The 12,020-nt window shown below is 42.1% G+C and overlaps 1 protein-coding gene across 1 annotated transcript in view; it reads right to left on the bottom strand.

Annotated features, from left to right (window-relative positions):
* Dnah6 (dynein axonemal heavy chain 6) overlaps positions 1-12,020 on the bottom strand; it is a 205,061-nt gene that overhangs the window by 103,322 nt on the left and 89,719 nt on the right. Inside the window, exons 34-37 of the mRNA XM_059258003.1 lie at positions 9,340-9,895; positions 8,350-8,472; positions 1,382-1,564; positions 223-366 (exon numbers count right to left, since the gene is read on the bottom strand). Coding sequence (XP_059113986.1) covers positions 223-366; positions 1,382-1,564; positions 8,350-8,472; positions 9,340-9,895 — 1,006 coding nt within the window. The remainder of the gene's footprint in view (positions 1-222; positions 367-1,381; positions 1,565-8,349; positions 8,473-9,339; positions 9,896-12,020) is intronic.

The following is a 12,020-nucleotide window of genomic DNA, read 5'->3' on the forward strand; positions in this document are numbered from 1 at the left end:
ACGAACGGGACTAAAGCTCTTAAAGTTGTTGCTCTTCCTGCTCACACATTTCTTTTTTATTTGAATTAAATTGTATTTATTAATTCAAATCTTTAAGCTTACAACTACATTTTCTGGAGTGTCTGTTTAATCATATGAGCACCACGCTTCTATTTACAAAACATAAAGGTCTTAAAGTTTTTAGGATTTAAAGTTGTGATGTCACCTCCACTTGGTCCTTACCCTGGCATCAGCGTTGTCATCAAATTGTGTTCTAATAAATGTATCAAACGTATCCCAGTAATTTTCGGTTAAGTTTCCACCCAGAGACCACAGATAACAGAACACGAAAGTCTGGCACAGTAAGGTGTTCAGCTTCATTTGCTCCTGGAAGTACAAAGAGAAGCGTAAATATCTACGTTCAGACGGAAAACAAACCCTAAATTGTAAAGTTTGGGAGTTTTGTCTTATCAGACTTATTAGTGACTCGCCAAGTTGTGCTTCCTTTCCATGATGGAAGACGATGAAAGTAAATGATAGGTACCAGCTGGAAACACACCCGAGGATGCCTTCTGCTGTGCACTGTAACTTACTTCACAGCTGTGTGAATGTTTTTATACAGACTGAGCACATTGTCCTGAAGTATGCTGTAGACCACAAGGGTATTAAAAGTCAAGCAGAGGAGTAAACTACAGGCTCTCTGGTATCCCTTCTGACTTTGGGCCTAACACAGTCATTAGTCTCATGAAAATTAAATTAAAAAAATAAAATGGTCAAATTTCAGAAAATGTAGAGTTTCTATTGGCAAAGAATCTGATAGACCAATAGTATTTATGTAGCTTTATAGTAAGAAGAAGGCTTCACGCAGGGCTGGTGTGATGGTTCAGTGGGTAAAAGCATTTAAGCACCACAACCTAAGCATGACTCCTGAACCCTTGGTGGGAAGAGAACCAATGCCCCAAAGTTATCCTCTGATCTTCCCATGTGCACTATGGTGTTCAGATACCAACACACACACACACACACACACACACACACACACACACATACACACACACACTTTTATTTATCTTTTTATGTGTATGAGTATCTTGCCTGCATGCATATATATAAACACTGAACCATTTCTTCCACCTCCCCAAAGTATATTATGTATTATTCATTCATTCATTTATTTATTTATTTTGGTTTTTCAAGATGGCGTTTCTCTGTGTAACAGCTCTAGCTGTCCTGGAAATCGCTCTGTAGACCAGGCTGGCCTCAAACTCAAAGAGATCCGCCTGCCTGTGCCTCCTGAGTGCTGGGATTAAAGGCATGCACTACAACACCTGGCCCAACACACACACACACACACACACACACACACACACACACAATTTTAAAACAAAACAAAACTTCATACCATTGACAGGATAGTTCCATCCCTGCTGAGTAGCAAGGACTCCAGCAGGCAGCAGAGTGTGGTTACTTTGCTGATGTCTACCTGTGGGATGGCTTGGCTGCACTTTTTGTTTATAAAATGTAACCCTTCATCAACGTAACGATTGAAAAGGTTCAACAAATATTCTTGGGTTTCCTCATTCAGCTGAAATGAAACAAAGAACGTTTGAGTAAATTCTTCTTTGTTTTATTTATGTGTTTTTTAAAATAAATTACTTATTTTACATCCCAGCTGTAGTTTCCCTTCCTCTCCTCCCAGTTCCTCCCCCAGCACCTCTCTGCTTCCACCCCCCAATCCACTCCTCCTCCGTTTCTTCTTAGGAAAGGGCAGGTCTCCCATGAGTATCAACAAAACATGGCATATCAAGTTGCAGTAAGACTAAGCACCTCCCCTTGTATTAAGGCTGAGCAAGGCGACCCAATAATGAGGAGTAGGGTCCCAAAAGCCAGGAAGAGTTAGAGACAGCCCCTGTCCTCACTGTCAGGAGTCCCACAAGAGGACCAAGCCACACAACTGTAACATATATGCAGAGTGCCTATGTCAGTCCCATGTAGTGTCTGTGAGCCCCCATGAGCCCAGGTTAGTTGATTCTGTGAGTTTTCTTGTGATGTCCTTGACCTCTCTGGCTCCTACAATCCTGATTAAATTTAGAAATGAGGTGTTTAAAATCCATGTGTCTAGTACATTCAGTAGCCTTTAGATCTACTGCTAGCACCCTAGTTTCTAAGGATTTTAGCATTACACAGCATGAAACGAAGTCTTCAGAAACCCATGGCTCAGTAGGGATGCACAGAGGTCATACTAGGCAGTGGAGAATGCACTACACTTCTTGGTTTGGTAATGAGTTCAGAGGTTTCACTTTGTAAGTACTTCTTAAAGTACCAGTGCATACATTACACAGCACTGTTTGCTGACAATCTTTCTCCGCTAAGCACAATAAGAAAGAATAAGCAGAGAAGGCAACATTTTAATGTCTCAACAAGGTGGAAGGGATAATTTCCAAAGACTTAAAAGTTAGTTTAGTCCTCGTTATTCAGTACCATATTGGAAGTTCAAGCTAAAGTGACAGGACAATAGAAACCAAGTAGTCACAGATTAGAATGGGAGAAGTAGCGGCTGGAGAGATGTCTCAGAGGTTAAGAGCACACATTACTTTTGTGGAAGACAAGAGTTTGGTTCTAGCATGTCAGGAGGCTCACAACTGCCTATGAAAAGACAAAAGTCCAAGAATAGGCAACAAAATACTGAAGAAGAGCACATTGATGGCAGGATTGATGCCATCTGTGATGATTTGAATGAGAACGTCCCCCATAGACTCATACGTTGAATACTTGGTTCCTTCCCAGTTGGAGGAACTGACTAGGAGGCCTTGTTGGAGGAGGTGTGTCATTAGGGGTGGGCTTTGAGGTTTCAGAAGCCCACACCATTCCCATTGCCTCTCTTCCTCTCTGCCTCATGCCTGTGGATTGGGATATAAAGCTCTAAACTACTGCTCCAACGCCATGCCTGCCTGCCTGATGCCATGCTCCCCACCATGATGGTCATGGGCTCACCCCTCTAAAAATGTTAGAAACTCCCCAAGAAATTGTTTATTCTATAAGTTGCCTTGGTCATGGTGCCTCTTCACAGTAATATAAAAGTAACTGAGATACCACCCCACTTCAAGATTTAGGGCAAAGATAATTTGAATATATATATATATGTGTGTGTGTGTGTGTGTGATGTATATTAATGTCTATTATGTGAATTATTAATATATACATATATATAAAATGTCAATAGAAAAAGGACAGAGAGCTCAGAAGCCTGGGATGGTGGTACATACCTGTAATTCTAGTGTTTGGTAGGCTGAGGCTGGAGAATTGTGAGCTAAAGGCTATAGGAGCTACATGATAAGATCCTGTCTCCAAACAATGCACCTAATATAATAGACTAGAGAATTCAGAACAGACCTGTGCAACTATAGCCAACATTTCTTTAACAAAAGGACAAAGGTTAAAGCTAGGCTTTGTAGTTCACACCTCAAATCCTAGAACTTGGGAGGTGGTAGAGGTAGGAAGATCAAATGTTCAAGGCCATCCTCAGCTACATAGTAAGTTTAAGGGTAGTCTGTACCACATGAGACCCTGTCTCAAAGAAACAAAATAATAATAATAATAATAATAATAATAATAATAATGATGATGATGATGATAATAATAATAATAAGGCATTCCAGTGCACAAGAGATGTTTTCCTTAAAAAGGTAGAGTTATTAATGCAGATTAATCTCTCATACTACTAGGTCAACGGTGACAATGCTATACGTGCATCAATTGTATCTTTCTACTCACCTAACTCTCATCCCTTTACCCTCTCTTAGTAGTCTCTATACTAACTTTGGAGTTTTCAAATTTTGTTTTGACAGTCTTATTTTCAACAATAGATACTGAAACAACAGAATATCCACAAAATGAAAAATAAAAAAAAATGAAAAACAACATAAAACCAAATGAGTAGAGATACTGACCTTAGACCCATTACAAAGATGAACTCAAAATGAGTCATTGACATGAATATAAAACACAAAATATAAAACTTACAGAAGATAATACAAGAGAAACTGAGATGGCTTTGGATTTGAAAATGGGCTTTTAGAGAAAGCATTAATATAATGATATGTAAAAACAATTGATGTTAGACCTCATTAAAATTAAAAGTTTCTAGGGGCTGGAGAGAAGGCTCCATGGTTAAAAGCACTAGATGATCTTGGAGGGGACCTAGGATCCATTTCCAGAACCCACACAGTGTCTGATAGTCACCCATAACTCTAGTTCCAGGGGATCTGACAACCTCTTTGACCTCTGTGGACACAAGACATGCACATACCATGCAGACATGCATGCAGGCAAAATACTCACACATATGAAATTAAATAAATTCTAAAAAAACATTTTCTCTGTGAAAGACACTGTTGGGGGATAAAAATTGAAAGATTATATTGTCTAAAGAGATACCACAGTACTGTTAGAAGAATAAGAAGCCACAGCCTATGAGAAAACAGCTCCAAAAGATATAATTTGATAAAACATTTGTAAAAAAAAAGTTGTATCAAAATGGACAAAGGAGGGTAGACATTCTCTGTTCAAATGTAGGCCATGCTGGCCAGAACAGGTAGGCCTCCCACCCATGGACCATCCTCACTCCCTTGGTTCTCACAGACATAATTCTCCACCATCCCTCTTCCCCCCAACCTCCACTCCCATTGCCATGTCCTTGCCCCCAACTCAGAAGGTCATCCCCTGCTCAAGTGCAGCCCAAGCCATCCAGAAGAATAGGCAGGCCACTCACCCATGGAACTCTCCCATTCCCTCAGTTTGGTTCCTACAGACCTAATCCTCTGCCCCTCACCCCTGGTGCCAAGTCCCAGCCCCCAACTCAGGGGGACATCCCCTGCTCAAGTGCAGGCTACATCAGCCAGAACAACAAGTAGGCAAACTCATGCAGAGACTCACTGCTGGACCAGAGGCCACACCAGCCACCAGAACTCTAGGTAGACCATTTGCCTGCAGACCTCCTCCACTTTTTTGGTACCTCCCCCCCCCAACTCTGACACTATCCCCAATCCCCCCTCCCCTCTTCATCATCTTCATCTCAGCCCTCAACTTGGGTGGAGACCCCCTGTTCAATGAAAGGCCATGACCAAAGTCCAGGTAGCCATCAGGGATATACAAATCAAAACTGCATTGAGAGCCTATCTTATACCTGTCAGATGGCTAAGCTCATGCTGGTGAGGATGTGGAGCAAGGGGAACACTCCTCCATTGCTGGTGTGAATGCAAACTTGTACAGTCAATATGTCAGTTTCTCAGAAAATTGGGAATTGATATACATTAGGACCCAGTTGCACCACTCCTGAGCACATACCCAAAGGACACACAAGGACACTCGCTCAACTATGTTCACAGCAGCTTTGTTTGTAATAGCCAGAACCTGGAACAATCTAGGTGTTGCTCAACTAAAGAACAGATAAAGAAAATGTGGTACATTTACATAATGGAGTATTACTCAGCTGTTAAAAAATGACATCATGAAATTTTCAGGCAAATGGATGGAACTAGAAAAAAAATTATCTTGAGTGAGGTAACCCAGACCTAGAAAGACAAACGTGGTATGTACTCACTTATAAGTGGATATTAGCTGTTAAGTAAAGGATAATTATGCTACAATCCACAGACCCAGAGAATAACAAAAAGGGATCAAGGGAGGAACACATGGATATCCCTGGGAAGGGGAAATAGAATAGATTTTGTGGGTAGACTGGGGGTGCATGGAGATGGGAACAGGAAGAATCAAGTGGGAGGGGTGGAAAGAGAGAACAGGGAGAGACTACTGGAAATGGGGGGCACTTGGGAGGTGATGTGGAAACCTAGTGCAGTGGAAACTCCTTGGAATCTAAAAGGGTAACCTTAGTGAGGACTCCTAGTAATAGGGGCACAGAGTCAGAACCAGCCATCCTCTGTAACCGGGCAAGGCTCTCAGTAGTGGGTCTGGGACACTAACCCAGACATAAAACCTTTGACCTCTAATTTGTCCTCCCTGCAAAATGTGCTGGAGTAATGGTAGCATAGAGCTTGGGAGAGTGGCCAACAAATGAGTGTTTTAACTTGAGGCCCATGCCACCAAAGGGAGCCCATGCCCAACACTGTCTGGATGGCCAGGAACCAGAGTCTGGATCGCCCAGAGTTCTGGCCAAAAAAAAAAAAAAAAAAAAAAAAAAGTCAATGAAAGGATTCCTGGTGATATTCTGCTGTACTCATAGACCAGTGTCCAGTCTGATCACTATTAGAGAAGCTGTATCTAGCAACTGATGGGAACAGATGCAGAGACCCACACCCAAACATTAGGCAGAGCTTGGGGAAACCTGAGGAAGAGGGAGAGTAAAGATTGTAGGAGCCAGAGGGGTTGGGGACACCAGAAGAACACAGCCCACAGAATCAACTAGCAGGGCTCATAGGGGCTCACAGAGACTGAAGTGTCAATCACAGAGTTTGCATGGGTCTGCGGTAGGTCCTCTGCAGATATGTTATGGTTGTGTAGCTGGGTGTTCTTGTGGGACTCCTAACAGTGGGAGTGGGGGGGTATCTCTAACTCTTGCCTGCTCTTGGGACCCTTTTCTTCCTGTTGAGTTGTCTCATCCAGCACTGATATGAGGGTTTGTGCCTAGTCTTATTTTAACTTGTTATGCCATTTTTGGATGATATCCCTGGAAGGCCTGCTCTTTTCTGAAGGGAAACAGAAGAGGAGTGGGTCTGGGAGAGAGGAAAGGGGGGAGGGGGAACTGCAGTTGGGATGTATTGTATGAGAGAAGAATTAAAAAAAAAAACAACAACAACTTCCCAAACAAACAAACAAAAAATATCCGAAGATTTCCCCCTCTCCCCAACGTATGGTTGCACAGGCCTTCTACTCTTGATATCAACAATAAAAAACAACCAGCCCCAGCTAAATAACGGACAAAACTATTCCCTAATACATACCTTAGCAAAGATGACATATAGATACAAACAAGCCCATAAAGGCATGCTTGAGGATCTGCCAATCAAAACAAGATCCTGTTGTTCCTGCCCACTGAGCTACATACAACCTAAAGCACCCAAAATGCCAAATGATGGAAAGCATTTGAGCAACAGGAACTCTCCTCCACTACTGGTGTGAATACTAGATGTCACAGCCGCTGTAGGAGACAATCTGGAGATTCTTTACAGAGCCAAGTATTATGGATCTGATCTAGAAACTATACTTCTATGTATTTACCCAAACTAATAAAGAAACTACACTTCTATGTATTTACCCAAACTAATCAAAATTTCAAGGAAAAACCTGCACACTAGTGCATTTAGCAATTTTATTGATAATTGCTCAAACTCCAGGCATCCACAATATCTTTTAGGAGATAACTGAATAAATGAATAAATGAACTGTGGTATGTCCATACAAGGAAATATTATTACTCCATGTTAAAAAGAAATGAGATATCAAACCAAGAAAGACATGAGGTACCTTAAATTGCCAAGTCAAAAAAAAAAGTTGGTTCCAAAAGGTTATATACTATGACCCAGACTGTCTGACTTCTGGGAACCGTAGAACCATAGGGGCAGTGAAAGATTACCAAGTAGTAGGCCGAGAGATGGAAGCACAGACAGGCAGAGCACCAAGGAGTTTCAGGGCCGGGAAGTGAAGCATTATAATGGTGACTACGTGAATTTATGTGTTTAAAAATTCCTATGCACTGTACAATGCAGAGTGAGCCCTGCTGTAAGCCATGCACTCCAGTTAAAAACAATGCATTGGTATTGGCGCACTGATCATAACAAGCCTATCACATCATTGTAAGATGTCAGAAATAACGTATCTTACACCTTGTACCTCTGAGGTGACAACGTGTACTGCACCTATGATCAAGGCAGGAGGTAAACAGATTTTTCTCTCCTTCTGGCTCTCAGAGGTGTTCAAGGCTCCTAAACCCTAAAATCCAACCAGAATTTAAATATTCTTTATTGTAATTTCCTTGATCACCCACCAGGCTGTCTGCAAAGTCTTGCTCACTGTCTCAGCTTGTTCTGTTCTTTTGTGGGGGGCAGAATGGTAAGGCTGAGGGAATACCTCATGTTGGTCCTTACAAGGAACCAGTTTGCAGAGAGGCTGGGTGGAGAGGGCAGGAGGCAGACTGACAGGTAGCTGGCAGGTGAGGTAGTGTAGAGAACACTTACAGGGTGTGTATATGTTTTTGGAGGATCCAGGGATTTGTTGGGAGAGAGACAAGCTAAAATGATGGAATTCCTCTAATCACACACACCACTAGATTGACCCACATTTGTGGATTGCTGGGCAATACGAGTCCCAACACATACTTGGGGGAGACTTGGAAGGACATCCAGCTGCACTTACTTTTTCAGAGATTCTCTTCATCCATGTTTTAACATAAGGCATCCACTTGAGTTCTTCCGGATCCACAAACACCATTCCACATCGGCTGACAGTTGCAGGAGAGGCCACCTTGAGATCTTGTACCTAAAGTTGAACAGGAAACAGCTAACAGGTTACTTCCATACCCTTTCAACCTCAGTAGTAATGAGTCACAATTTTGAAGTGTAAGCTAACCTGGAAAGGGATTCTGTAGAAAGAGTGAGAGAGCAGTATGCAATTTGAAAAGGAACAGGTGAAGGTTTAAGGTAGACCACATTATCAGTCTCCATTCCCATGCCCCTCTCTCCAGGATCTACCCACATAGCCCTGAGTGGTCTGAAACTCACAGAGACCCACCTGCCTCTGCTCTCCAACTGCTAGGATTACAGGTGTGCCCACCACATCTGTATACAAAATAGGAATCATCGTTCCCCCCTTTTCTCTATTGACTTTTCTTCTGTCATTCTTGTATCCTAACATCTAGCCACATACGTGGCACACAGCAGATATTCTTCAGTATTTGATGGATGCGGGGCAAGGGTGGGGGGGAGTATCCAGATGGTATTTCCTGTGTATTTTTGTAGCTGTGTTTGATTATCATCCTTCTCACAATCCCTCACAACGGGGCAGAGAAGGTAGTGTCTATTCCTGGCACAGTGGAGTAATTTGTTCACAGAATGCCTAACATTATTTTTACCTAGAGATTAAAGTTATGTAAGCCACACACATATCTGTCTCCAAAAAAGAGCAAGTGAAACTAGAATTAATTCTACTTCTATTTTACAGAGAAGTGGAAATATCTGACAGGTGGTGTCAACCTATTACAGAAGATAATTTAGTAAGTACTCAGCAAGTAAATAAAATATCACCACAGATAAATGATGAAATGATACATCACTGAAAAGTAAGTTGTTTTTGATGGTGGTGGCCAATTCATTGAGTATTTCACTTCCCAGTAAGGCATGCATTTACCTCAAAAAGCATGTGGATTTGAGGTGTGAGTTTAATCCTTTCACTGTTAGCCAGACACAGCATCTTGTTGTCGTCCAACACTGTATTCATATTTTCAATCCAAAGCGCATCCACTGGCCCATCACTGATTATCCATTTATGATCTTCTGAAGTATCGTTCACAGCTGCTCGGACACTGAGTGCCATCAAACCATCCTTCCATTCCAAGGTTACATTATTGACTTCTCCATATAACTCACCCATTGTGATCGATTTCGGATTAAGAACGTAGGTTTTTACAGGCTGATAAAAAGCATTGCCTGTGTTGAGTTTTTCCAGATTCCCTAAAGTTTCTGCTAATATTTGGTAAACTGTGGTCTTGCCACCTCCTGTCGGTCCCACTAACATAACGCCATGCCTCACCAGCATGGTTTCGTACAACTGTATCACCTTTTTGACCATGCATAACTCAGGCTGAAGGTTTTGTCCAATCATGACATCCACAATTGTCGACTGCAAAATACCATAGTCATGTTCTGGGATTAGGACTCCAGGAAAAAGATCAGATATGATCCCACTAACAAAACAGAAAGGACATTAGTTAGGAGCCACCAGCCACTCCTGTCTTCCCATACTTGTCGTAAGTAACTGAATGACCTTTTGACCATTCACATTACAAGTCTGTCCTGGTCTGTGCCAGGATCCATCCTTTTTTCTGAACTCTTGTGTGATCTCATTTCCTGCTCAGCAGACTGGCATGTTTTCTGTACAACAGGGCTTCCTTCAAATCAACAATAGGACTCATTTCTACATTGCCCACAGTGCATGGTAGCACAGTACCAAACACCTAGCTGATGAATTTATCAATAAACTTGAAATTTTCACTTCAGTGTTTCCCTAAAGTATTATATATGCCCATGATATATGTGGATATTGAGAAAAATAAGGTGGAAGCTAAGATAGAATATTAGTAGGGGCTTTGGCAGCCGGTTATAAGGTAACTCCATTTAAACTCTTTTTATATAGGAGCATTTCTATATTTTTGGAAGCTTCCAGAGAAGTAGGTTTCCATATGGCCTTTTCAAAAGGTCTTCAGTATCAGCTAACCCTCCACATACCTCCTCCTCTACCCCACTCACTCTCTCCTACCCCCCCACTTCATCCCTCCCGATCCATCGTTCTGATTAACCCTTTATAACACCGTGTCCTCTCTCCCTTCCCTTGAAAGCCCCCCACCCCATGACCCTTACTAATTTCCAAACGGACCATGCTCCAGTGGAAGGTCACGCACCCAGGAGTATATGGGCAACACAAATTGGACTTAGTTCTTAAAAAACAAAAAAAGGAAATAAAATTAGGAGGGTAGCATGAGGGAGGTAATCTGGGAGAGGTTGGGGAAGGGGTGAATGTGATCAAAACACACGGAATGAAAACTTGAGAAGACAAATAAAATCTTGCAAATGAAATAGAAAATCAGTACTCGCTAAAAAGGGAGGAAGGGAAGAGCTGTGGAAATTCTGAGAAACAGTTGAGAAGAGACATTCCTGCGGGAAGAAGGAGGCTCAGTCACTGTCACACAGTAGACGCACAGATACATTTGAGATGCACGTATATGTGCGTGTGACGTGAAAACATAGGTAAACTATTTAGAGGAACAAAGGGGTCTAATAGGAGGGAAAATGGGGAGGACAGAAGGTCACTGGGGATGTGCTCCATGTACAATATGGACTTGTATGAAAATGTTCTTAGCCAACACAGTGCCACGTACGATGCACATTTCAAAGAAGAAATGTTTAGAGTTATAATAAAAATTATATTTGTATTTTCCAAAATGAAGACGTAAACTGGCAAAAGCACCAGATGGGAGTAAAAGGGATGAATTTTGCACACTTCGGTAAGGAGGTCTTTCTAAGGAAGACAGAGAGCTTACAACTGCTCAAAGTTAGTAAGGTAAAACGTAAAACTAAGTAGACACAGGGCAGACGTCAGAGGGGCAGAAGGCTTCACACATACACTTAGTGGGTGAATGACAGTCCCTCCCTGTAATCCCAGAGCTCTGCAAGCTGTAGCAGAAGGATCATAAGTTCAAGGGCAGCGTGGGCTACACAGTGAGAGCCTGCCTCAACACCCTCCTCTTCAAGAAAGAATGAATGAGAGACTTAAAAGGATAGCTCCGTTGTCTATATCAGGTCAGGGTTTGAGTTTCTATAAGCATAAGTAAAAGAACATAATGGGAAAATCATCTATGAATAATAAAATGCTAACAGACACGGGAAATGACAGCTGAGGTGTAGATAATTGAAGGCCTGCGTGTGAAAACAGTCCTCTGTTCTTGGCCACTCTTTGCATTTGAGGGGAAATCAGTATTTTCATACAACCATTTCTATAACTACAGAAGGACAAAAGCTCTCTGGAGTCGACATGATGGAATCCATTTAAATTAAGTATTTGCAGGACTGGAGAGACGGCCCAGCGAGGAAAGTGCCTGAGTTTGGACCCCTGGGACCAGGATAAAAGACCTGTGTAGCACACCTGTAACCCAGCACAAGGAAGGAGTAAGCCGGCAGAGACAGACAGATTCCTAAGGTCATTGGCTAGTGAGCCTAGTCAAATCAATGAGCTTCAGCTTCAGTGAGAGACCTTGCCTCAAAAAAAAAGATGGAGAACGATTGAGGAAGACATCATGCACACACACACACACA

This window comes from Peromyscus eremicus, chromosome 3 (assembly GCF_949786415.1).
Source record: "Peromyscus eremicus chromosome 3, PerEre_H2_v1, whole genome shotgun sequence".
In the NCBI taxonomy this organism is placed as follows: domain Eukaryota; kingdom Metazoa; phylum Chordata; class Mammalia; order Rodentia; family Cricetidae; genus Peromyscus; species Peromyscus eremicus.